The sequence below is a fragment of the Lepidochelys kempii genome, chromosome 5 (assembly GCF_965140285.1).
Source record: "Lepidochelys kempii isolate rLepKem1 chromosome 5, rLepKem1.hap1, whole genome shotgun sequence".
In the NCBI taxonomy this organism is placed as follows: Eukaryota; Metazoa; Chordata; order Testudines; family Cheloniidae; genus Lepidochelys; species Lepidochelys kempii.
Window position 1 is genome coordinate 48,416,891 of NC_136384.1, and position 23,484 is coordinate 48,440,374.

Genomic DNA, 23,484 nt, shown 5'->3' on the forward strand with positions numbered 1-23,484 from the left:
ATGGTTCTACAAACCAGTAAATCAAACAAGCTTGTCGGGCAAGTCTAAAGCCTCCTCACATGGTTTCAGACTTACAAGTATGGTTCCAGAAACCAGCAGGCCAAGAACTTCTTGTCAGGCCACCAGCAGAGATTCAGATGTTTTCCCCCCAAGGTAAACCTTCCCACCATTACCCTCTGATCCCACTGAGGATTACCAAAAGAAACTACACCATCTGCTCAAGAAACTCCCTGAAAAAGCCCAAGAACAAATCCGCACAGACACACCCCTGGAACCTCGACCAGGGGTATTCTATCTGCTACCCAAGATCCATAAACCTGGAAATCCTGGGCGCCCCATCATCTCAGGCATTGGCACCCTGACAGCAGGATTGTCTGGCTATGTAGACTCCCTCCTTAGGCCCTACGCTACCAGCACTCCCAGCTATCTTGGAGACACCACTGACTTCCTGAGGAAACTACAATCCATCGGTGATCTTCCTGAAAACACCATCCTGGCCACTATGGATGTAGAAGCCCTCTACACCAATGTTCCACACAAAGATGGACTACAAGCCGTCTGGAACAGTATCCCTGATAATGTCACAGCAAACCTGGTGGCTGAACTTTGTGACTTTGTCCTCACCCATAACTGTTTCACATTTGGGGACAATGTATACCTTCAAATCAGCAGCACTGCTATGGGTACCCACATGGCCCCACAGTATGCCAACATTTTTATGGCTGACTTAGAACAACGCTTCCTCAGCTCTCGTCCCCTAATGCCCCTACTCTACTTGTGTGACATTGATGACATCTTCATTATCTGGACCCATGGAAAAGAAGCCCTTTAGGAATCCCACCATGATTTCAACAATTTCCATCCCACCATCAACCTCAGCCTGGACCAGTCCACACGAGATCCACTTCCTGGACACTACAGTGCTAATAAGCGATGGTCACTGTGACAAAGCTCTGTCCTTGCCTCCGTTGGTCCCGCGTTTCCTGGTGGATTTCGCTAGCCTCAGAGGCTCACTGTGACCCTCCATGTAACCCTTCTCTCTTTAGAGACAAGGGTCACAGTCTACTGAGCCATTTTCATCATAAGCCAGCGAGGGAGGTAAGGAGAAGTTATCCTTCCTTGCACAGTCTCTGTTGTCTCCCAGTCTCAGTGATTAATCAGGGGGCAAAGGGTGGGAGGGGGAGCCCGGGCCCACACCCTTACTCCAGGATCCAGCCCAGGGACCCTAATAGTATCAGCTATGGTAGCTGACCTTTTAGAAACATGACATATACAATTCCCTGAGCTACTTCCCCCACAGCAGCCCTCACTTCCTCAAGCTCCACTTCACCCTTACCTCAGGGCCTCCTTCCTTGTGCCTGATATGGTGTGTACTACTCAGTCTCTCCAACAGCGCAACTTCCTCCCACATTTCCTGACATGCACACCCACCTGACTAACTGGGAGGCTTTTAACTAGTTTCAGCCAGCCCCTGATTGGTTTCAGGTGTCCCAATCAACCTAGCCTTCTCTCTGCCTTCTGGAAAGTTCTTATTTGGCCCCAGGTGTCTTAAATGACCTGGAGCAGCTGCCATTTCACTTATCCTGGTACCAGGGATTTGTTTATCCTGGAGCTAATATATCTATCTCCCACTACTTTTCTATAGCCATCTGGCCTTGCCCCATCACATCACATAAACGCCACCCTATATCGGAAACCTACTGACTGCTATGCCTACCTACATACCTCCAGCTTTCATCCAGACCACACCACATGATCCATTATCTACAGCCAAGCTCTGTGATACAACTGCATTTGCTCCAACCCCTCAGACAGAGACAAACACCTACAAGATCTCTATCAAGCATTCTTACAACTACAATACCCACCTGCTGAAGTGTAGAAACAGACTGACAGAGTTAGAAGAGTACCCAGAAGTCACCTACTACAGGACAGGCCCAACAAAGAAAATAACAGAACACCACTAGCCATCACCTTCAGTCCCCAACTAAAACCTATCCAGCGCATCATCAAGGATCTACAACCTATCCTGAAGGACGACCCATCACTCTCACAGATCTTGGGAGACAGGCCAGTCCTTGCTTACAGACAGCCCCCCAACCTGAAGCAAATACTCACCAGCAACCACACACCACACAACAGAACCACTAACCCAGGAACCTATCCTTGCAACAAAGCCTGTTGCCAACTGTGTTCACATATCTATTCAGGGGACACCATCATAGGGCCTAATCACATCAACCACACTATCAGAGGCTTGTTCACCTGCACATCTACCAATGTAATATATGCCATCATGTGCCAGTAATGCCCCTCTGCCCTGTACATTGGCCAAACTGGACAGTCTCTACGTAAAAGAATAAATGGACACAAATCAGATGTCAAGAATGATAACATTCAAAAACCAGTCACAGAACACTTCAATCTCTTTGGTCACTCGATTACAGACCTAAAAGTGGCAATTCTTCAACAAAAAACCTTCAAAAACAGATTCCAACGAGAGACTGCTGAATTGGAATTAATTTGCAAACTAGATACAATTAACTTAGGCTTGAATAAAGACTGGGAGTGGATGGGTCATTACACAAAGTAAAATTATTTCCCTATGTTTATTTCTCCCCCCCCCACACACACACTGTTCCTCAGACGTTTGTGTCAACTGCTGGAAATGGCCCACCTTGATTATCACTACAAAAGGTTCCACGCCCCCTGCCCCGGCTCTCCTGCTCTTTCATGTTCTCTGTGTATATAAATCTCCTCACTGTATTTTCTACTGAATGCATCCGATGAAGTGAGCTGTAGCTCACGAAAGCTTATGCTCAGATAAATTTGTTAGTCTCTAAGGTGCGACAAGTCCTCCTTTTCTTCCCACCTTGGAACATGCTAAAATGTTTGGTTTCACCATTCTACAATCTTGCTAAAGCACTCAGTAATGGTTTTTTTAGTGGCAATCATCTTGATAGCCTAAATGCATTCTGGTTTGCAGAGAAGGTGAAAGATAAATTATCTGAGTAAGAAAATTAACTTCTGTGAGCTAGTAAGGATAAAGGATAACTGTGATTCAATACATGGCCTGTTGTATGTGAGGAATTGTCCTTTAGAGAATGTAGAGCCCCAGGAAATTACTAGAAAATTTAAAGCAGAGAACCTTTTTGGGAAGAGTCTTCGCTGAAATGCTCAGAAAAGATGCTTTCTCTGACACTCTAAAAGGCCTAAAGATTAGGTTGCAGACCATGTCTACCTAAGATTCTCAGTTCCTTCATTAAGAGCTCTGTAGTTCCTAATGCTTAGAAGGTCTACCAGAACTATTTACTTTAGAGAGGTTACAGACTCCAGTCCATACACTATGATCTTATAAGCTCTGTAAAACTTCTGAAGAACTTTATAAAGCTTACAAAAATCTGATAGAGTTCTCAGAACTCTAATTTTTCTGAGCAGCTACATTCAAAATATTAACCCCAAACTTATTTTTAAAATAGCTATGTGTACTGGTAATTAATGAATAAAACAAATTTGGAGATATTAATCTCGTATCTCAAAAATGCCTTGTCTAATTAGTTTCAGACTTTGAGAAGAAGTTTTTCTCTGGCTGGAAACCACATATGGAAATTTTATAAAGGAGTAATATTAGACAAAATATCAACAGATTAGAAGAAGGGGTCAAAATCAGCCTTATAATGGGAAATTTCATACAATTTTAACTATGGAGATGCTACTGCTGGATCGATAATTCTGCTATAAACTGGGGGACCATCAGCTAGAAACAATACAGGAGAAGAAAGGTCTGGGTATATTAGGCAATCAGAGGATGACTATAAGCTACCAACATAATGCAGCCATAAAAAAGCAAAAGTGATTCTAGAATGTGTCAGGTGAGGTATTTCCAGAAGAGAGAGGGAAGTATAAATGCCACTGTACAAGGCACAGGTAAGACCTCATCTGGAATACTGTGTACAATTCTGGTCACCCGTGTTCAAGAGAGAGGAATTCAAACTGGACCAGGAGCAGAAAAGGGCTGCTAGGAGGATCAGGGGAAAGGGGAGGATGTTTTATGAGAGGAGAATAAAAGAGCTGGCTTGTTTCGCCTAGCAAAATGAAGGCTGAGAGGGGAGATGATTGCTCTCTACAAATACATCTGGGTGATAAACATTATGGGGGGTGAAGTGCTATTTAAGCTAGAAGAAAACGTTGGTGCAAGAACAAATGGGTACAAACTGGCCATGAATAACTTTAAGATGAAAAATTAAAAGATGGTTTCTAACCATCAGAGGAAAGAAGTTCTTCCAACAGAAGTAGTGTAGGCAAACATTCTAGTTGTTTTAAAATAGAATTTGATAAATTCATGAATGGGGTTACCTGTCATATAGCATGGAACTGTACAGAGTGACCCAGGAGATCCCTTCCAGTCCTATGTTTCTATAATAATGATAGCCCTTAGCTCCAGATTGTTTTGCAGGTTTTACGTTCCTATATATATAAAAAAATTGCCTCTGAGGTTAACGTCTGTCTGTCTGTCTGAATATAATCTCTTTCAAACTACATTGTGACTTCCACCCAATACCACTATTTCTATCAGTTATTTTTCTAACACATTACCTATAGTCAGGAAGGTAAGTGACTGCCTCTGGAGCTACTGCCTACTGTTTCAGAGATTGGTTGATAAAGGTCTTTGTGTGAACAGCATTGTAATAACCTCTTCAGAGACACACAAACAACTTATTTGATGCTGTCAGCCTTTGCTTGCCTGGGATCCAGGGTATGTGAATGTATGCTGGACATCAGATTGTAGATCCTTAGTACTTTTTGTTCTTCTGTGTCTTATGTTCTGAAATGAACATATTGAAGAACTGTATTCAGTGCTGTTCTAGCTGTGTTTGTCCCAGGATATTAGAAAGACAAGGTGGGTGAGGTAGTATCTTTTATTGGACCAACTTCTGTTGGTGTGAGAGACAAGCTTTTGAGCTTTGAAGAAGAGCTCTCTGTAAGCTCGAAAGCTTGTCTCTCACACCAACAGAAGTTGGTCCAGTAAATGATATAACCTCACCCACCTTGTCTCCCTAGTATCGAAGAATTATCTTTTGGGAACTGAGTGAAATCCTGGTCCGATTGAAGTCAAAAGGAGCTTTGCCATTTTTCACACCGTGCAAGATCCTTCTTTCATTATTTTTTTCAGAGTGCGTGGGGTGGAGTTGTTTTTTGTCAGAAGTCATGTCTTGAAGGACAAAAAGGGTATGTTTCATTTGTGTTAGCTCAATCAAGTTAGCTTCACACAATTGAAAAGCCCCATTAAGATGCAGACTAACGCATCTGAAGCCATGTAGTTGCCTAGTGGGGAGGCTAGGCTACAACATGGCCAGCTAACATGGCTTCAGATATGTTAGTGCAAATCTTAATGGGGCTTTTTAATCATGTTAAGATATTGAGCTAACAAGAGTCCAGCACACATCCTTTTTGTCTGTTAAGACAAGGCCAGAGAGCCCTGGACATTTGAATAGGGACTGAACACTGATCTTTTCATTCTGGTGCCACTCTTATTCTCATGCCAACCCTATTCTTCCTCCTAAGGGCAACTGCTAGCTGTAACAACTCTGCCATGGTTCGCAGCTGCTATGCTTGAGTGTAGCCCCTTTTCAATACTTTCAGCTGCACTGTTATTGTAAGACCTACCATTCCGTCAGTGATAGTTGTGTCCAGAAACCCCATCAAAAATATTCTGACATGCAGCAGTGATAGTGCGTGCAAATGTATTTAATGAAGAAAGGATAAACAAAACAGTAAATAAAAAAATACAGCTTTCCAAAGACCTCAGTTCACTGATTATTGGATTTGAACAGCAAATTCCATACAGCTGCTGAGCTGTTGCCTTGCTACATCTTTCATGAATGAATTTTTATAATGTGACATTGCTACTGTTTTTAATAATGCAAACTAAACCTCATAGGGCCAAATTCTACCCTCAGTTACCCAGTCTCCTTCACTTTATGCATTTTAAAGAAGGTTCCAATCCTGCACATACTCAGGTGACAAGTATTGAAGCCTTAGGCCTGATCCTGCAATTTACTGTGTACAGGTACACTACGCCCTCCATGTAGAGCCCCACTGAAATCAGTGGGGCTCTGTGGGTACAGCAATGTGCCTTCACTATAAATTGCAGATCAGGGCCTAAGATTGTAAGATCCCAGGGCAGGGGATCTGTCACAGTTTATATGTCTATAAAGAGTCATTCACACCTATGATCCTATATAAATAGGAGCGGGAATAATTGGATCTTATTTTAACGTAGTGTTTTTAATCATTTGCTTTTTTCCCCCAACAGAATCGTCCCTCCAGTCTGACTCCTTAAAAAACTCCAGAAGCTTTCTTCAGTTAAATGAGATAGTATTAATAAATAATGAGGAACTTCTGCCATGTCATATAATGGATCAGCATTGGAAGTTCTATGTGGAATGTGAGAATTTTGGATTTTAAGAACGCTTCTGATTTATAACAGTTTTTCTTCATCATCAGTTAAGAGTAAAACTGACTTTTTAGAATTAAATTGCCTTGTTCTAGCATTTAAATAGCTTCTTTAGCCTGGTAATATGAATGTAAATCAGATATACTAAAATATTACCCGGTATCTGGATTTAATACAAGAAACTTAATTTGCAGCAGCTGAAGATAATTGTCAATGCTGAACTCATGTTTTGTTTTACTATTGAGACAAGGGAGTGTAGAGGCAAACAAAGTCCTTTCATAAATTTGGCACTCACCTCCGGTCATACTCAGTCCCAGCATAGGTGGGTGCAACTCCATTGACTTCAGTGGCATTGTACCTACTTATACAAGGGCTGAATATGTCCTCACTTGTCCAGATAAAAGCAGCACTGCCAGTCAATTTGCAACTAACGTTACAGGCAGTCTGCTTGAGCACACGCCACCCTAAATGACTGTAAAGGTCCATGTATCAATATAAGCAATTCTGTTAAATAGAAATTAAGATAAGCAGCTTTTAAAATAGCTGATTGCTTTACATGACCTAGAAATATATAAACATTTCTAGAAGGTGGGGGAAGGGGATGGGAGCAAGGTGGCTAAAAGCAAAATTTTATCCATTTGAAGTTCTCAAATGTGGGGTTTCTCTGATTATCAGATGTATGCAATCTGAAATGACAAAGGAAGCACTAGTGCACGGCAGAAAGTGAAACGAGGTCATTTACTGGTAAAATGTATTTATTTTTTAAATCTAACAGCAGCTTCAAAATTTGCCCCAGCCACCTGAGGATTTGTATTTGTTTAAATTTTAAAATGTCTGAGTCTTCCCCATTTATACAACATTTGACTACTATCACGAGAGTCACCTGCATTCAAATTGCAGTCTTGCTTTTTCACTCCCTGGATTACAAGAAATAGAAAAGATGCAAAGGTAACACCCAATACTCGTAACTCCAGAGAATGGGACAGAGTGAGAGACCCATGCCAAAACATGGCAGCCTGTAATAGTTATTGGGGTGTGAATTACTGTCTTGAAGGGAAGTTGAATACTGCCTTAGGCAAAAGGAGACTATCAGGGCATGAACTTGATACAGGGGAAGAAGAGGGATGCTTCTAATGGGAAGTGTGTTAATACTGTGCCCTGTCATGCATTAGTAGTCATTGATTGATAAGGCCTTAAAGATTGAAAAAATACAAACTGTCATGAAGCCAAAAAGGTAAAGGCTTTTGAGTGATAAGTATTCAATAAAAGTCAGTTTCCACATAGAAAAGAGAGAAACCGTTTTTCTGAGCTGCTACAGTGGAAGAATAGAAAGCTAAATCAGTTTAAAGTAAATGACTATTCAAATATTGTTCATGTCTTGTTTGGAGAAGGCTACCATCTTATTTAAAAAAATAACCTTTGACAATCAGACCTACTGTATTGCTTGTAAGTTTATTTTGAATGTTTTCTTTGTTATAAGGTATTAAATAAAATTGTTAACAAAAATTGTAAGGTCTTGACAGTAACACTTTGTTATAGTCAGTATAATAACATTGCACATGATGGAAGTGCAGATTGAGAGGTGGTGACAAAAATATTGGATCACACGCTGATTCATAGGTGGGGGGAAAAGGATGTAAAGTATTATTTGTAAACAGCTGGTTTTTTACTCATTCAGTATGTGAACGTAAAAAAGCTTAATTTTCTTTGATTTTTTTTCAGTGTTCACATGTGCACTTTAAGCAAGTAATAGCGTTAAGGTGTCAGCTTGACAGCAAGAAATTAATCTGGCCTAACTACTGATTAATAAAATTAGCAAACCTAGTTTTCTACTTTCCAAATCCATACTCTTTTCATAACTTAAAGAAATAGGACAAGAGAAGGGTGGTGTCTTTGTAAATGCTTTACTTTTCATTCCATGCTAAAGAAGCACAGTTGATCCTAGACACTATGCAATACATGCGGGATCATCAGACCCCTGTTCTAGTGGGAATCTAATATGGTGCATTACACCCAGGGTGACAGACAGTAGTGGCTAGTCCTCCCGACCCTTCTGCTTTTAGCAACTGGCTGACTCCTCTTATTTAGTAAATGACTTCTCCTCTCCTATGCTCTGAATGAATGTACATCTTATGCTATGCAGAGCAGAGGAGCCAGGAAGGAGAATTCAAAGAGGAGGAATCAGCTGATATCACTGCCACTGTTAATATTTCATGTAAGGAAAAAAGGAGAGATTTGAGGGGCCAGGAAGAGTCATGGAGGCAAAGGGGAGATGAAAATAAGTGAGGAAGAAAGCAAAGGGGATTGACAAAAGAATAAGGAGGGAGAAACAGGAACATAAGAAAGCAGCTGGGGACCAGACAATAGAATACAGATTAATAGATTTTAAGGCCAGAAGGGGACAACTATGGTAGTCTGACCTCCTGAATAACACAGGCCATAGGTTATGAAAGAACTGCATAGGGAAGGGAAGCAAGGGAGAAGTGACAATGGAACAAGAAACAAAAAGGACAGAATAAAATTCACCCAGTGCAGAGGGCCAGCACAAGGGTATTACAGGAAGTGGTGCACTGGCTCTCTGCGCAGGGGTGAATTTTACCCAGAGAGAACAGAGCAAATCAAGAGACATGGGATAGAAAAGACCAGATTTTAAAGGGTATTTACCTGGCTAACAATGCAGACAGATGCCTAGTGGAATTTTCAAAAGCACCTGAGCACCTAAATCCCATAGGTACTAGGCATCTAGGCACTTTTGAAAATCTCACCAGGCATGTCTCTGCATCTTTAGACACCTAAACACCTTTAGAAATTGCTCTGAGACCTCAAGTTTTACTGCAAAAGTACAGTTTGAATGAGCAACAGAGCTAGGAAGGGAGAGTGGATTTTGAATGAGACGAAGATACAAGTGTCACACTGTCTGCAGTGGCTCATGACTATGAGTGCCAACCTCAGGGCAGACTGTCAAAAAGCAGGACAGAAGCCCCAAACTGTTTGTAAATTCTATAATTAGATTTCACCGACACAGTAACAAATGTGAAGTCCTAAAGCACTACAGCAGTCTTACCATGGAGTCACAGACAGTCCCCTTGGCCATTCCAGTCTATCTTGCCACCCAGGCAAGATGGATTTTGTGATAGATGATCACTTTACACCAAAAATCACAATAATATTTGGGTTACTAGTCCCAAAGGACTAGTAACTTACCCCAGGTCAATTGTACTCAGATCTCAAACCAAAGACAACACCTGTCACCAATCCTATAATAAACTAACTAAACATTTATAAACTACAAAAAGAAATGAGAATTATTTACAAGGTTAAAACAGGAAGCATAAACCCACAAGTGAGTTACAGCTTTGATTTAAAAAGGTGATATGAACTTCTATAATAAGCAGCTCTATATGTCCTTTAGGGCTGACCTATGCCAGGCAGCATGAGGATCTCTTATGTATGTTTAGAAGTCTTTGCCCCTCAGAGTTCAGACAGCAGAAAGAGACCAAGTTTCTCCTTGTCAGGGATTTTTTTATCCCTTTCACCACAGAATCCAAGCTTGTGGGATGAGATCATGCACAGGTCTCCCCTTCCTGGAGGGAGTTAGGAATGCAGTCAACAAGGTCTGTTTGTGTCCTTTGGTGCTACACAATGCCTCATTTGCCTTCAGTGGGCCATCTTTACATTTACAAATAGGATAAGCACTTTACCTTAATTAATGCTTCTTTTCCTGTTTGGTGAGTTGCACAATTACAGAGTTTCAGAGTAACAGCCGTGTTAGTCTGTATTCGCAAAAAGAAAAGGAGGACTTGTGGCACCTTAGAGACTAACCAATTTATTTGAGCATAAGCTTTCGTGAGCTACAGTGAGCTTTTACAATTACAGAGGTTTACAATGCAAACACTCAGTATAACTTTAGAGCAGGGGTGGGCAAACTAAGGCCCGTGGGCTGCATCGGCCCATCAGACCTTTAGATCTGGCCCTCGAGCTCCATTGCCCCGCTCTGGTGCTCCAGCTGGGGAGCGAGGTAGGGGACTGGCCCCGCTCCACCCACCTGGCGCTCCCATGTGTTCATGACTTGCGTGATGGGCGTGAGGGCACGCATGTTACTCTGCCTGCACAACCCAAATATGCCTCAGGCGCCATCAGAGCCTGGAATGTGCAAGCCAACTTGCCTGCTACCTGTTGGCTTAGGTGACTTTGATGTTTTACTAGTGTTAATTTTCCATTGTTGAGGATAAAACAAAGAGTAGTTGGCATGGGAGTGCTCAGTGGCAGTTTTCAAAGTTATGGACTGTTGGGACCTACGTGGGAGGAGATTTCTCAGAGCAGGGAGCTGGTGAATCTCAGTGAGTTCCAATGACCGAACGCTGACCCCCGACAAATCCAGGCTAGAAAAAAAGGGCATGGAAAGGGGGTAAGTTTGGTTTAATTATTGTAATACGTTGTTATGATGGTATATTTACAATAGTAAGTAAAGTTTTATGTTTATTTCCACTAAAACATATCTTTATTATATGAAGTTTATTTGAATATCTCTGAATTGTTAATTTCATGAGCATTCATGGCCCACCATACAATTTCCATACCCAGATGTGGCCTTTGGGCCAAAAAGTTTGCTCGACCCAGCTCCTCAGCGGGAGCACTGAGTGGGGCGGCTCCCTGGCTAGAGTGCTGGAGCAGGGCAAGCCCCTGACCTCACTCCCCACCAGGAGTGCTGGACGGGCGCAATGGGGCAAGTCTCCAACCCCACTCCCCAGCTGGAACGCTGAAGTGGGGCAAGCGTCCGACCCTGTTCCCTGGCTGGAGTGCCAGAGTTGGGCAATGGAACTCGAGGGATGGTTCAAAAGGTATGATGGGCCAGATGCGGCCCACAGGCCGTCGTTTGCCCACCCCTGCTTTAGACCATGGGTAAGGTTGAGATTTTATCACTGTTATTTTTAGTAAACGTCACAAACAGGATGCAGGCAATATACAATATACAAAAATTCATGGAAGCCCACGAACTGTCTATTACTTTTACAATAAATGATGGGGGCGGGTTGATGGGGGGATGACTGATGCCCGAGCCCCATGGTGGCTGACAGCTTTGGGGCCCTGCTGCGGAAGCTGAAGCTGAAGGGAAAATGTCACAGAGGTCTCTGAAAGTCACAGAATCTGTGATTTCTGTGACCCCCATGACAAAATCTTATCCTTTGCTAGGGGATACCGACATTATAAGTAGGATTAACACGTGCAGCATCCTACAAAGTTTCCATTAAGTCTAAATGCTAAACACATTCTTATAACACTAATTTCTCTTTTAACTATCCTAATCCACAGGTAAGACAGACTGGTGTCCAGGTATGTATTTGTCAGTGTTCTGTGAGACCTTGGGCCTTGGCATGAGCTAGCACCTAGTCTGCCAGCATCACAAGAAGGAACCATGATTCTTTTTGAGAAGAAATGGGCCTAGTTACATTTTCCAGAAAAAAGAAAATGGACACAGAGAGACAGGAGGAGAAGAGAAAAATGAGAGAATACATTGAAGGGAGCGAGCAAACAGTAGATATGAAATGGAAAAGTAAAGAAATGAGAAAATAAACAACAAGGGCTTGATTCTGTGCTGAGTTACATCTCCTGCAAACCCAGTCGCCCCACTAGGTTACACAGGGTATAAATCACTGCAGAGTTTGGCCCTGTAAGTGGTTAGTTGGGTATTTTTACAATTATGTCACAGTGATGAGTTGTTTTTTCCCCCTGATTTTCAAGTCCTAATTTGAGACAGAAGGAAAAACTTAATGATTAAACAATTGAAAGAAATTAAGGGAAGAAAAAATAGAAACAAAAAGGCAGAAGTGATTGATGCCATTTTGCCTTCTTCTTGGAGTGAGGTAGGCTGTCCAGCAGCCAGTCAGCTAGTAATAAACATCCAGGTCCCATATAGTCCAATTTAAATTCCTGTTCCTAATCTACTCATTATGAAATGGATTTAGGGCCCAAATATCTCAGATTACCTCTCTCTTACCCAGCTTTATTGGCTGAACTATACAGAGGTCGTGCTTAGGTTGGCTACTTGCTCAGAAAACGTCCATAAGTGTATATTAACAATAGCCCCACTAGCAGTTTCTTATTTTTAAGAGCAAAGTATAAATAATTTCTGCAAGCGTCCCTCAGGTTTATCTGGCAAGTATCGTCTCCTTCCTTTTTTATTTCAACAGTGGAGAACTGAGTTATTAAATTTTAAAAAAAATCCAGTGAAACTGTTGGTGGAGGAAGGGGCATGGAGGATACAAAAAGAAAAGAGATCTTTATTTATGCTACCACAGAGTTGTTCAGGGCCTTGGAAACAAGGATGAGAAGTGTCTTCTGTTGCTCATACTTAAATTGTAAGTTCCGTGGTGGAGAGGCAGTCTTTCTGTTTTGTATTTGCCAAGTGCTTTGCACAATGGGATCCTGGTTCATGACTTGGCATTCTGGTAATACAGATAATAATAATAATAATAAATTTGATACAGTGAATTTAAGGAAGGCAGTGCAGCAATTGAAAGAGGGGACTGTATGCAAGGGGTTTTAAAGCTGGGGTTTTTTTTTGTACTTGTATTTTTTGAATGCTGAATTTTTGCCCTTGGAAAAGTTTCACCAATTATACCAATATAATTATACCCGTATAGTTTAACAGGTGTAACCGCCTGTGTGGGAGCTCTTATTCTAGTGTACCTTTTCTGGTTTACATCTCAACAATATATTGTGCCAGTGAGTTCCCCTTGGTCTTTAGATATTGTATAAAAAGGTTATTTTATTAATTTAAAATGTGTTGCATGTCAGTGTTGTTAGTTATCTCCTGGCTCACACACCAACATTTCCTGGGGACTGATTCATGGACCTTATTTTTTCATTACAGATTAGATTGGGTGAGTAACTCCTTTCCCCTGCAGCCACACCCCTGTTCTTTGCATAAGTAAATTCCCTACTCGCTGTTGTGTACAAAAACTGGGCCCCCGAGGCAAGCCTGCAGTCGCATGTTTTCCTCAGAAAAGTTGAAAGCCTTGTTCTGCAGAGAGGAAACTGACAGGAAATTAGGCAAGAGAATGTGCCTCCTTTCCCATGGTTTCAAGTAATGAACAATTAAGTGGAATAAAATATTTAAACAAGCCACTTTTTCCATCACGGAAAATATTGGAATAAAGACAGAATAACTAAGCTCCGGAGCAGCTCTGCCGGGCCGGCCCGCGAGGCTCCGCGCACCCCGCCGGCCAGCGCTGGGGCAGGAGGGGCCCTGGGCGGCCGCAGGATGAGAGTCGGGGCAGCAGCCCCACAGCTTCGCCGGAGGGAGGAGCCGGCCCGGCTGCGGCAACAATCGCTGCCACTTTGTACCCAGGAGTGAAACTTTCTGCATCCAGGTGAGCGAGCGGTCGGGGCAGCCGGGCTGGGCACAGAGCAGGGGAGCCGAGCTTGGGCGGTAGAGAGCGACAGGGGACTTCGGGGAGCGGGTGCGGAGGAACCGGGCTGCGGGGAGCCGGGCTGGGAAGGGAAAAGGGGGGCAGAGGTAGGCAGGGACGGCTGGGGGGAAGGAGCGGGGGGCCGCGCCGGGCTCAGGACAGCTGGGGGGCAGGCTAGAGATCGGCCTCAGGATCCAGCAGCCGCTGGTCCAACATCTGCAGCAAAGGCGCTGGCAGCGCCCCGCTGGGGGCCGGCCTGGCTTTGTCTGGGGTCCGCCAGGGAGGAAACGAGCAGGCTGGGGTCTGGGAAGGGGGAGGGTGTTTCGGTGACAGCGCTGGGCTGGTGGTAGGCGGCGTTTGAGGTTATTTTGAGTTAGTGCTGGTGGCTGTCCTTTGGGGTCATGTGTCCGATCTCAGGGGATTATCTCTGGTATGTGGAGATGGTTTGGGGGTGATGGGATGAGTTGAGATCGAGGCTGGTAGTTGGGGGTGGGGATGTGTTGCTGTTGGGGCTGTTGTAAGGGGAACAGTGATGGAGTCTCACCAGACGATTTATTTATGCTCACTAATAATAATCCTGGTGGATGCTCCATGACTGACTATTTCAAAATCAGGATCTGCTGTGGGAATTATTTTGGGGGACTTCCTGGGCCTGTGTTATGCAGGAGGTCAGACTCTCTAGATGATCACAATGGTCCCTTCTGGCCTTGGAATCGATGAATAAGAATGTAAGGCTCCAAAAAGAGCTTCACCTGGTGCACGAGTAACATGTCAAAGAGGGACATACAAGCCCTGAGGGATTATCCTGAGAATTTTCATACATCCACAGCTGTGGGTTTATAAAGCCCATGAGCGCACATTAGGTAAATGTAATAATTATATAGGTCACTGGTTAATGTTGGGACCCTCCCTCTCCCATATATTAGTCCTGTGTTTGTTTCAGCCAGACTTTTAGCTGGGATTTTCCTTCATGTTCTGCATGGGAAATTGGCAGAGAGAGATTAGCTGGAACACAATGAATTTGGCTCAGAGAGATTAAATGACTTGCCTAAGGAAAGCCAATGAATCAGTGGCACAGACAGCTAAACCTCCTGTTCTTCTTCGACTGCTTCCTCATATCGATTCCAATTAGGTGTGTGCGCGCCGCGCGCATGATCGTCAGAAGATTTTTACCCTAGCAACACCTGGGGGGTCAGCTAAGGTGCCCCCTGGAGTGGCGCCTTCACAGTGTCCAATATATGCCCCACCTGATCCAGTGCCCCCTCAGTTTCTTCTTACCACCTGTGATGGTTGTTGGAACTGTGGAGCGTGGCTTAGCTGAACTCCACTTTCCCTAGCTTCTCATTAGCACTTGTTAAAAGTTGTAAATAGTTTATAAATAGTTAATAGTTCTTTAGTAAGTAGTTATAGTTCTTAGTGTAAATAGTAGTTGTGGGGTAAGGGGCTTCTCCCCTTCCCTCCCAGTACCCGGGCTGATGCCTAGGTCTCTGGGTTTCAAACCATGCTTGGCCTGCCTTAAGCTGATGCCTACGGGAGACCCCCATGACTCCTGCTTGAAGTGCCCAGGAGAATCCCATCAAGCTGACAAGTGCCTCATCTGCAAGGCATTCAAGCCTCGGACTAAAAAGGAGCAGGACTTTTGTCTGAAGCAGCACCTTATGGAAGCGTCACTTAGCCCGATGTCCTCAGCCCCATGCCGAGACTTCATTGGTTCGGAGCGCACCTGCGGCACCGGAGCGCTCAGCGCAACATCCGGGCACCGACAAAGACTCCCGGCACTGGACGCCTCCGGCACCCCTACCAGCGCGGCAGCGTCGCGCTCTCTCTCTCTGGGACCGAAGAGGCAGCACAAGCAACATGCTGCCCCGTTGCAGTCGCTGGCGCCACCTGGGCCTCCCTCAGAGCCGCATCCAGTGTTGGAGTGACCGGCATAGGCACCAAGCCCTGCACCCTAGGCTCTGGCGCTGCAAGCTCCCCCGTGCGCACCGTGGTTGAGCTTAGGCCACTGTCCACGCCGGAGACATTCTCCATGGCGCGCGACCTGATGGCGCTCACTGAACCGGGACCATCGCAGCCTCTGGTGCCACCGGTACAGGCTGTTCCTTCAAAAGGAAAGCCCTCCATGCTACACCCTCCATCACAGAGCGAGATAGGACAGCACCGATCCCGGTCATCGTCCCGATCCAGACGCCGGTCTCGTTCATGGCACCCCTCGCAGTCCTGGCACTGATCACCATCTCGGCACCAGTCGCATTCGCGGGGTCGCTCCGCCTCACAAAGATCTTCTTCTCAGTACGGGTGGTACCAGTTCAGCTCCCGGCACTGATCACAGCACCGGTCTGAGTGCCGATTTACTCGGAATCGATCCTGGCGCCAATCCACCCATAGATCTTCATTGGGGTCCAGATCTGGCTCCCGGTACCGATACAGCCACCAGTACCGATCAGGATCTCGACACCGATCTCCATCTCCCTGGAGCAGTGCAGTACCACATGCCAAGATGGCACCATAAACATACTCGGCCCCACCTTGGCCATCCCGCTCCGCCTTGAGGTCATCTCAAGCAGGAAGTGGCTACCACGTTCAGGACCAAGAGGTGGACGGTACTAGCCAATGGCAGGACGAGGGCCAGGACCCTAGTCAGAGTCCTCTGCAATGGTCCTTTTGGACTCCTTGGGCTTACCATCAGGCCCAGGGTGTCCCCTCGGGGGCTTTTCTCTCTGCCCACTCAGAGCCCCGGGTACCAGAGGCCACAGTGAGTCGCCCTCCCCTGGGTGGCTCGGAGGCGACTGCCCTGTCCCCAGTTCAGGCCCACGCCCCTAGCGTGGTGGACCTAGGGCAACCAGACCCTCCCCAGCAAGACCTTCCCCAGAACCCATTAGTCCTGGGGGTATCCTCCTCATCTTCCCCAGATGAGGGGATAGCGGGTACGTCCTCCTCTAGCCCCCCACCTATAGACCTCCGTGCCCACCAGGAACCTCCAGGTGGAGGAGGTGGTGGAGGTAGAGGATCCAGTAGTGGCCATTCTGTCTGCCGACACACCATCCAGAATAGCCTTGCCTTTCATTCGGACTATTCAGGCTAATGCCACTACAATCTGGCAATCTCCAGCCTCTATTCCTCCTACTGCCAAGGGGTTGGAGAGGAAATATTTTGTCCCCTCCAAAGACTTCGAGTACTTGTATACTCACCCTCAGCCATGCTCTCTTGTTGTACAGTTCGTTAACGAGAGGGAGAGACACGGCCAACAAGCCCCCGGACCTAAATCCAAGGATGCTAGATGCCTGGATTTATTCAGGTGCAACATATACTCTACTAGTGGCTTGTAACTCAGAGTGGCTAACCAGCAGGTCCTCTTGAGTCGATTCAATTATAATACCTGGAACTTGATGCAGAAGTTCAAGGAGCTTATCCCTCAAGAGTCCAGGGAGGAGTTCGGGGCTTTAGCAGAGGAGGGCAAGAAAGTAGCCAGAAAGAAACAAGCCTCATTAGACGTGGCAGACTCGACAGCTAGGACTCTAGCCTCAGGAGTAGCTATGCGCCGCATCTCCTGGCTACAGGTCTCCGGTCTCCCACCTGAATTCCAGCAAACCATACAGGACCTACCCTTTGATGGCCAGAGTCTGTTCTCGGAGAAGACAGACTCCAGTCTTCAGAGTCTGAAGGACAACTCGGCCATCATGTGTTCACTGGGCATGCATACCCTGGTAACGCAATGTAGGCCCTTCCAATCCCAATCACAGCACACCTACCCCAACCCCTGGCCCAGACAGGACTTCTTTAGAAGACGCAGCCGAGGTGGTAGGTGGAGACAGTCTGGTCAGCAGATGGGCCAGAGCCAGGGTCCCCCCAAATCATTTGCAGGACCCAAACAACACTTTTGAAGGTGTGCCCAAAGGCGGAGCACCAGTCTCCTTCCAGGATCCTTCCCTGCCTTTCTACAACCGCCTCTCCCATTTCCTCTGTGCGTGGTCCTCTATAACATCATACCGCTGGATCCTACGCACAGTGGAAAGTAGATACAGCCTTCAATTTGCTCGCCCCCCCCCCATCCCCGTCCTTTTTCAGGGACCCTTCTCACGAGCAACTCCTTCTACAGGAGGTGCAAATGCTCCTAGCTATCAGAGTGATAGAGGAGGTTCCAAGGGAACTGAGGGGCAGGGAGTTTTACTCCCGATATTTCCTAATCCCCAAGGCAAAGGGGGGCCTACGGCTCATCCTGGACCTGCGTGGACTCAGCAAATTCATGGTAAAGTTGAAGTTCTGCATGGTTTCCCTGGAGACCATTATTCCTTCCCTGGATCTGGTACACTGCCCTCGACATGAAGGACGCGTATTTCCACATAGCGATTTACCCGCCACACAGGCGTTTCCTTCACTTTGTGGTCAACCGACAGCACTTCCAGTCTACCATCCTTCCCTTCGGTCTATTCACAGCACCAAGGGTCTTTATGAAGTGTATGGCTGTCGTAGCTGTCTCCCTTCATCAACATCGTATCCAAGTGTTTCCGTACCTCGATGACTGGCTCATTCAGGGCTGCTCCAGGGACCAGGTGCAATCTCATGTTCAGTTCACCATGAGCGTGTTCAGACAGCTAGGCCTGCTGCTCAGTGTAGAAAAGTCCACTTTGGAGCTGACCCAAAGGATAGACTTCATCGGCGCAGTCCTAGATTCAAAACTCGCCTGCGCATTTCTACCGGAAGCACGCTTTCAGGCCCTAGTGAACATCGTTCATGGCCTGCAAGGCTTCCCGACCTTGACAGTACGGACATGCCTAGGTCTCCTGGGACACATGGCGTCTTGTACATTTGTGACCAGACACGCCAGACTACACCTCCGTCCACTTCAGGCCTGGCTCTCAACCGTATACCATCCAGGCCGGCACAGCATGGACATGGTGGTCACGGTACCGCCGGACATCTTCGGCTCCCTGAACTGGTGGCTGAACCTCAAGTAAGTAGTCGAGGGAGTACCATTCCATGCCCCACAGCCCTCCCTTGCCCTAACCATGGACGCATCTTTTCTGAGTTGGGGCACTCACCTCGGGAACCTTCGCATGCAGGGCCTTTGGTCCACACAAGAGATATCCCTGCACATCAATGTACAGGAGCTGAGAGCAGTGCGCCTGGCTTGTCAAGTATTTCACAGGCAGCTTCAGGGCCATTTTGTTGCAGTTCTCACAGACAACACAACGGTCATGTTTTATATCAACAAACAAGGGGGAGCACAATCGTCCCTCCTCTGTCAGGAAGCCATTCTCCTGTGGGAATTCTGCATAGCCCACTCGATCCCTCTGGTGGCGTCTTTTCTCCCAGGAGTCCAGAACACCTTAGAGGACCACCTCAGCAGATCCTTCCAGGCTCACAAGTGGTTGGTTCGCCCAGACGTCATCCACTCTGTCTTCCAGAAGTGGGGGTTTCCCCACATAGACCTGTTCGCCCCTCGCGAGAATCGGAAGTGCCAGGTGTTCTGCTCTCTCCAAGGATGCTCCCCAGGTTCCCTATCGGACGCCTTCCTAATACTGTGGAAAAACCACCTGTGTTATGCCTTTCCTCCATTCCCGTTAGTCCACAGGGTCCTGCTCAAGTTGTGCAGGGACAGAGCTCACTTAATTTTGGTCACCCAGGCGTGGCCCAGGCAGCACTGGTATACCACTCTCCTAGAGCTGTCGGTGGTCACTCCAATTCCACTTCCGTTGTGGCCGGACCTGATCACGCAGGAACATGGACGACTCTGCCATCCTGACCTGCGATCCCTCCACCTTACAGTGTGGACGCTGCATGGCTAACTCCATCTGAGCTACGTTGCTCCCGCTCGGTGCAACAGGTCCTTCTGGGTAGCAGAAAGCCCTCTACCAGATCCACGTATTTGGCCAAGTGGAAGCGTTTTTACTGCTGGTGTGCTCTGAGTGATATGGCCCCCCCTGAAGGCGTCAGTACCTACCATCTTGGACTACCTCTTGTCCTTGAAACAGCAGGGCCTGGCAGTTTCATCCATCAGAATACACCTAGCAGCGATTTCAGCCTTCTACCCGGGTGAAAATGGGCCCTTGGTCTTCTCCAATCCTATGGTCAGCAGGTTCCTCAAGGGATTGGAACACCTGTACCCACAAATTCGGCATCCGGTCCCTAAGTGGGACCTCAACCTGGTCCTATCCAGACTCTTGGGTGCCCCGTTCGAGCTGATGGCTACCTGCTCGCTCCTGTACCTTTCCTGGAAGACAGCCTTTCTCGTAGCTATCATCTCGGCGAGGCATGTGTCCGAGCTTAGAACTCTTACGTTGGAACCATCATACATGGTGTTCCACAAGGACAAGGTACAGCTGTGACCACGCCCAGCCTTCCTTCCTAAGGTGGTCGCTGCCTTCCATGTCAACCAAGACATCTTCCTCCTGGTCTTCTATCCAAAGCTGCATGCCTCTCGACGGGACCAACAACTGCACTTCCTAGACATTCGCAGAGCCCTCGCCTTTTACATCGAGCGAACAAAAACCTTTTAGGAAAACAACTCAGCTGTTTGTTGCTGTGGCAGACTGGATGAAAGGCCTCCCAGTCTCCTCCCAGCGCAACTCGTCCTGGATCACATCATGCATCTGTGCGTGCTATGATTTGGCTGGTGTCCCAACTACACACCTTACTGGCCACTTCACCCGGGCCCAAGCTTTGTCCTCCACTTTCCTGGCTCATGTACCAATTCAGGAGATATGTAGAGCAGCAACTTGGTCATCGGTACATACCTTTGCTACCCACTATGCAATAGTCCAGCAGTCAAGAGGTGATGCGGCATTTGGTTCAGCAGTTCTGCACTCCGCGACATCTCACTCTGACCCCACCGCCTAGGTAAGGCTTGAGAGTCATCTAATTGGAATTGATATGAGCAAGCCTTCGTCAGTGAATCTGGCTCGGGAACTTCCCACCCAGAACTGTTGTTCTTCGAGATGTGTTGCTCATATCCATTCCAAATCTGCCCTCCTTCCCCTCTGTCGGAGTAGCCGGCAGGAAGGAACTGAGCTGGCGCTGGATCAGCTGGGGCATATTTTCAGCACTGTGAAGGCGCCACTCCAGGAGGCGCCTCAGCTGACCCACTGCGTGTGGCTGGGGTAAAAATCTTCCTACGATCCTGCACACGACGCACACACACCTAATTGGAATGGAGATGAGCAACACATGTCGAAGAACAACAGTTACAAAGTCCTTTTCCGCACATAAAATGGTTGCTTTCCCCAGTCAACACTTCACGTTTTCATAACTTTCAGAGTCCCCCTAGGGCTTATCTGGAGAGGAAACAGCCTGTGTTAGTGGAGGATTGATGCCAATTCACATGATCTCAGTGACTGTCAGCATCATAAACCCTATGCAAAAGTGAATCCCTTTAAAAATAAAAGAAGTAGCCCGCTATAACATTTCTAAGCATATCCAAATTTAGGTCACAAACATGAAGAGAAAGGCGTTACTTGAGATGTATATAGATTCACTGCTGCCGGGTTTTGTGCTCCAGCAGCTGGGATAGAGAAGTTGAGGCTGTGAAATGAGTAACCCGTTTTCAAAGGCAACAGTTTAGCACTGAACGTCCCCCGCCCCCGTCTTTCACCACTTCCCTGGTTGCCAAAGTAAGGGGGGGGGGTGCTGGGTATGATGAGTTCCCCTTTCTGGCTCCCAGGGCTGAGACCAAAAGATGACCAACATCGAGGCACAAGTACCCCCAGACGATGTGCAAAGCGTTCGCTGGTTGCAAAAGCGACCCCGCCGCCAGGGAGCCAAGCCCCAGCGGCGCGGCTCGGGGCAGGGGGGGATTCCCGGGGCGGGGCGCGGCCTCTCCGGGCACAGCTGGATTGCGGGCCGCTCCAGCTGTTACTGCAACATCCCAGCGCTTCTGCCTCTCGCTCCTGCCGGCCGGCAGGTTGAGGGAGGCGGAGGCGTCCCTCCTTTCCCGTCACGCCCTGGGGTGCTCAGTCAGCCCCGCAGCCAGGGAGGGAGCAGCCCGGGGCGCCTCCCCCAGCCCCGCTGTCTTCCGCCTGCTGCTAACATCTGCTGCAGCCCGCGCGCTGCCTCGCAGCTGCTGCGACCGCAGCCGCAGCCTGGGCTCCCCCGCTCTGCGGCGCCTTCGTCCGTGAATCTGGCCCGGGAACTTCCCACCCAGTCAGCCCCGGCTCAGAGCCGCTCCCCTGCCGGGAAGGCTGGTCCCGCGCGGGAGGCGGGGTCACCGCCCCTCGGCTGCTCCGGCTCCGCCGTAACTTTGCATGTCGGGGTTCCCCTCGGGGAGGGGGAGCCCGGCCTGCCCCCGGGCGTGGGGAGCACCGCGGGGCTGCGAAGCGAACCGGCTTTCGCCCGCCAGCTACACACACAGTTTGCCGGGCGGGGCTCACTCGGCGCCCCAAACTTTCGCACAGGCTCCGCCCGGGGGGGCAGCGGCGCGCCGCGGCTCGGAGCTGGCGGGCAGAGGCGGGGCGGGCTCGTGACGGATCGTGTCCAAAGCTGCCGAGCCCAGAGGCAACAGCGGCGGCTTCTGCCTCCCTCCCCCCGGGCCCCGGCTGGCGGCGGGGGAGGACAGAGCGAGCGAGCTGAGGGGAGGCGCGCAGGGGCTCGCTCAGGGGTATTCGCCGCTGCGAGCGCTCGCTGCCTCCCGGGGACTCCAGCGGGCCCGGCCCGGCCCGGCGCGGGAGGAGCAAAGGTCGCCGGCTGAAAGGAAGCCCGGAGGGACCCGCGGGGAGGCCCGGAGCCACTGAGTTGCTGCGCTCAGCCCAATGGCTGCAAAGGTAAAGCGGGACTGGTTTGTCCGTGTTCAAGCTCGGGGCGCCAGGGCCAGGCACTTCAGAGTCCTCTTGGTGCTCCGAGAAGCCTCGGGGAGCATTCAGGGGCTGGTGTCACTCCGGCTAGGTCCCGGGGCGTAAGGAAGATCTAATAAAGTGAACAACACGCACCAATCACATGCCTTTGTGGGGAAACAGCCGGCACAGAATTATCATCCAGGTCATGTGAAATAATAATTCATTGGGAGCTGCTGCCACGGCTTATTGATACCAACTGTGGGGGCCGGTGCCCTGTTGGTCTGGGTTAGAAAGCAGTGGTTCCCAACCAGGGGTATACACGGGGGACATCAACTCATTTAGATATCTGCCTAGTTTTACAACAGGCTACATAAAAAGCACTAGCGAAGTCAGTACAAACTAACATTTCATACAATGACTTGTTTATACTGCTCTACATACTATATGCTGAAATGTAAGTACAATATTTATATGTCAATTGATTTATAATTATATGGTAATATGAGAAAGGAGGCAATTTTTTCAGTAACAGCATCCTGTGACGCTTGTATTTTTATGTCTGATTTTGCAAGCAAGTAGTTTTCAAGAGAGGTGAAACTGGGGGTATGCAAGAGAAATCAGACTCCTGAAAGGGGTACAGTAGTCTGGAAAGGCTGAGAACCATTCTTTAGACTGTAAGTTCTTTCAGGCAAGGAATGTTTTACTCTGTCTACATTTTTTGGCACAATATTTACAGTTTGTGGCCAAATGTTGCAAAAACAGTTGCATAACTTAGGCTCCACAGTGTGTATTTGTGCTGAATGCTCCTTGAAAACTTACTAATAAATGTAATTAATAATGAATATTC

General features: G+C 47.5%; 2 protein-coding genes across 6 annotated transcripts in view; both read left to right on the top strand.

Annotated features, from left to right (window-relative positions):
* ANKRD31 (ankyrin repeat domain 31) overlaps positions 1 to 6,468 on the top strand; it is a 112,197-nt gene extending 105,729 nt beyond the window's left edge. The window contains exon 22 of the mRNA XM_078853001.1: positions 6,317 to 6,468. Within this exon, the coding sequence (XP_078709127.1) occupies positions 6,317 to 6,468 (152 nt within the window). The remainder of the gene's footprint in view (positions 1 to 6,316) is intronic.
* A 7,057-nt stretch (positions 6,469 to 13,525) lies between these two features.
* The window catches only part of GCNT4 (glucosaminyl (N-acetyl) transferase 4), a 35,227-nt gene continuing 25,268 nt past the window's right edge, over positions 13,526 to 23,484 (top strand). For 3 of the 5 annotated variants that reach the window (XM_073344235.2, XM_073344236.2, XM_073344234.2), the window contains exon 1: positions 22,021 to 22,625. The gene's annotated coding sequence lies outside the window, so the exon portion shown is untranslated. Of the gene's footprint in view, positions 13,831 to 22,020; positions 22,626 to 22,870; positions 23,092 to 23,484 lie in introns of those variants that run through there. The other 2 variants (XM_073344237.2, XM_073344239.2) reach the window with 2 other exon arrangements.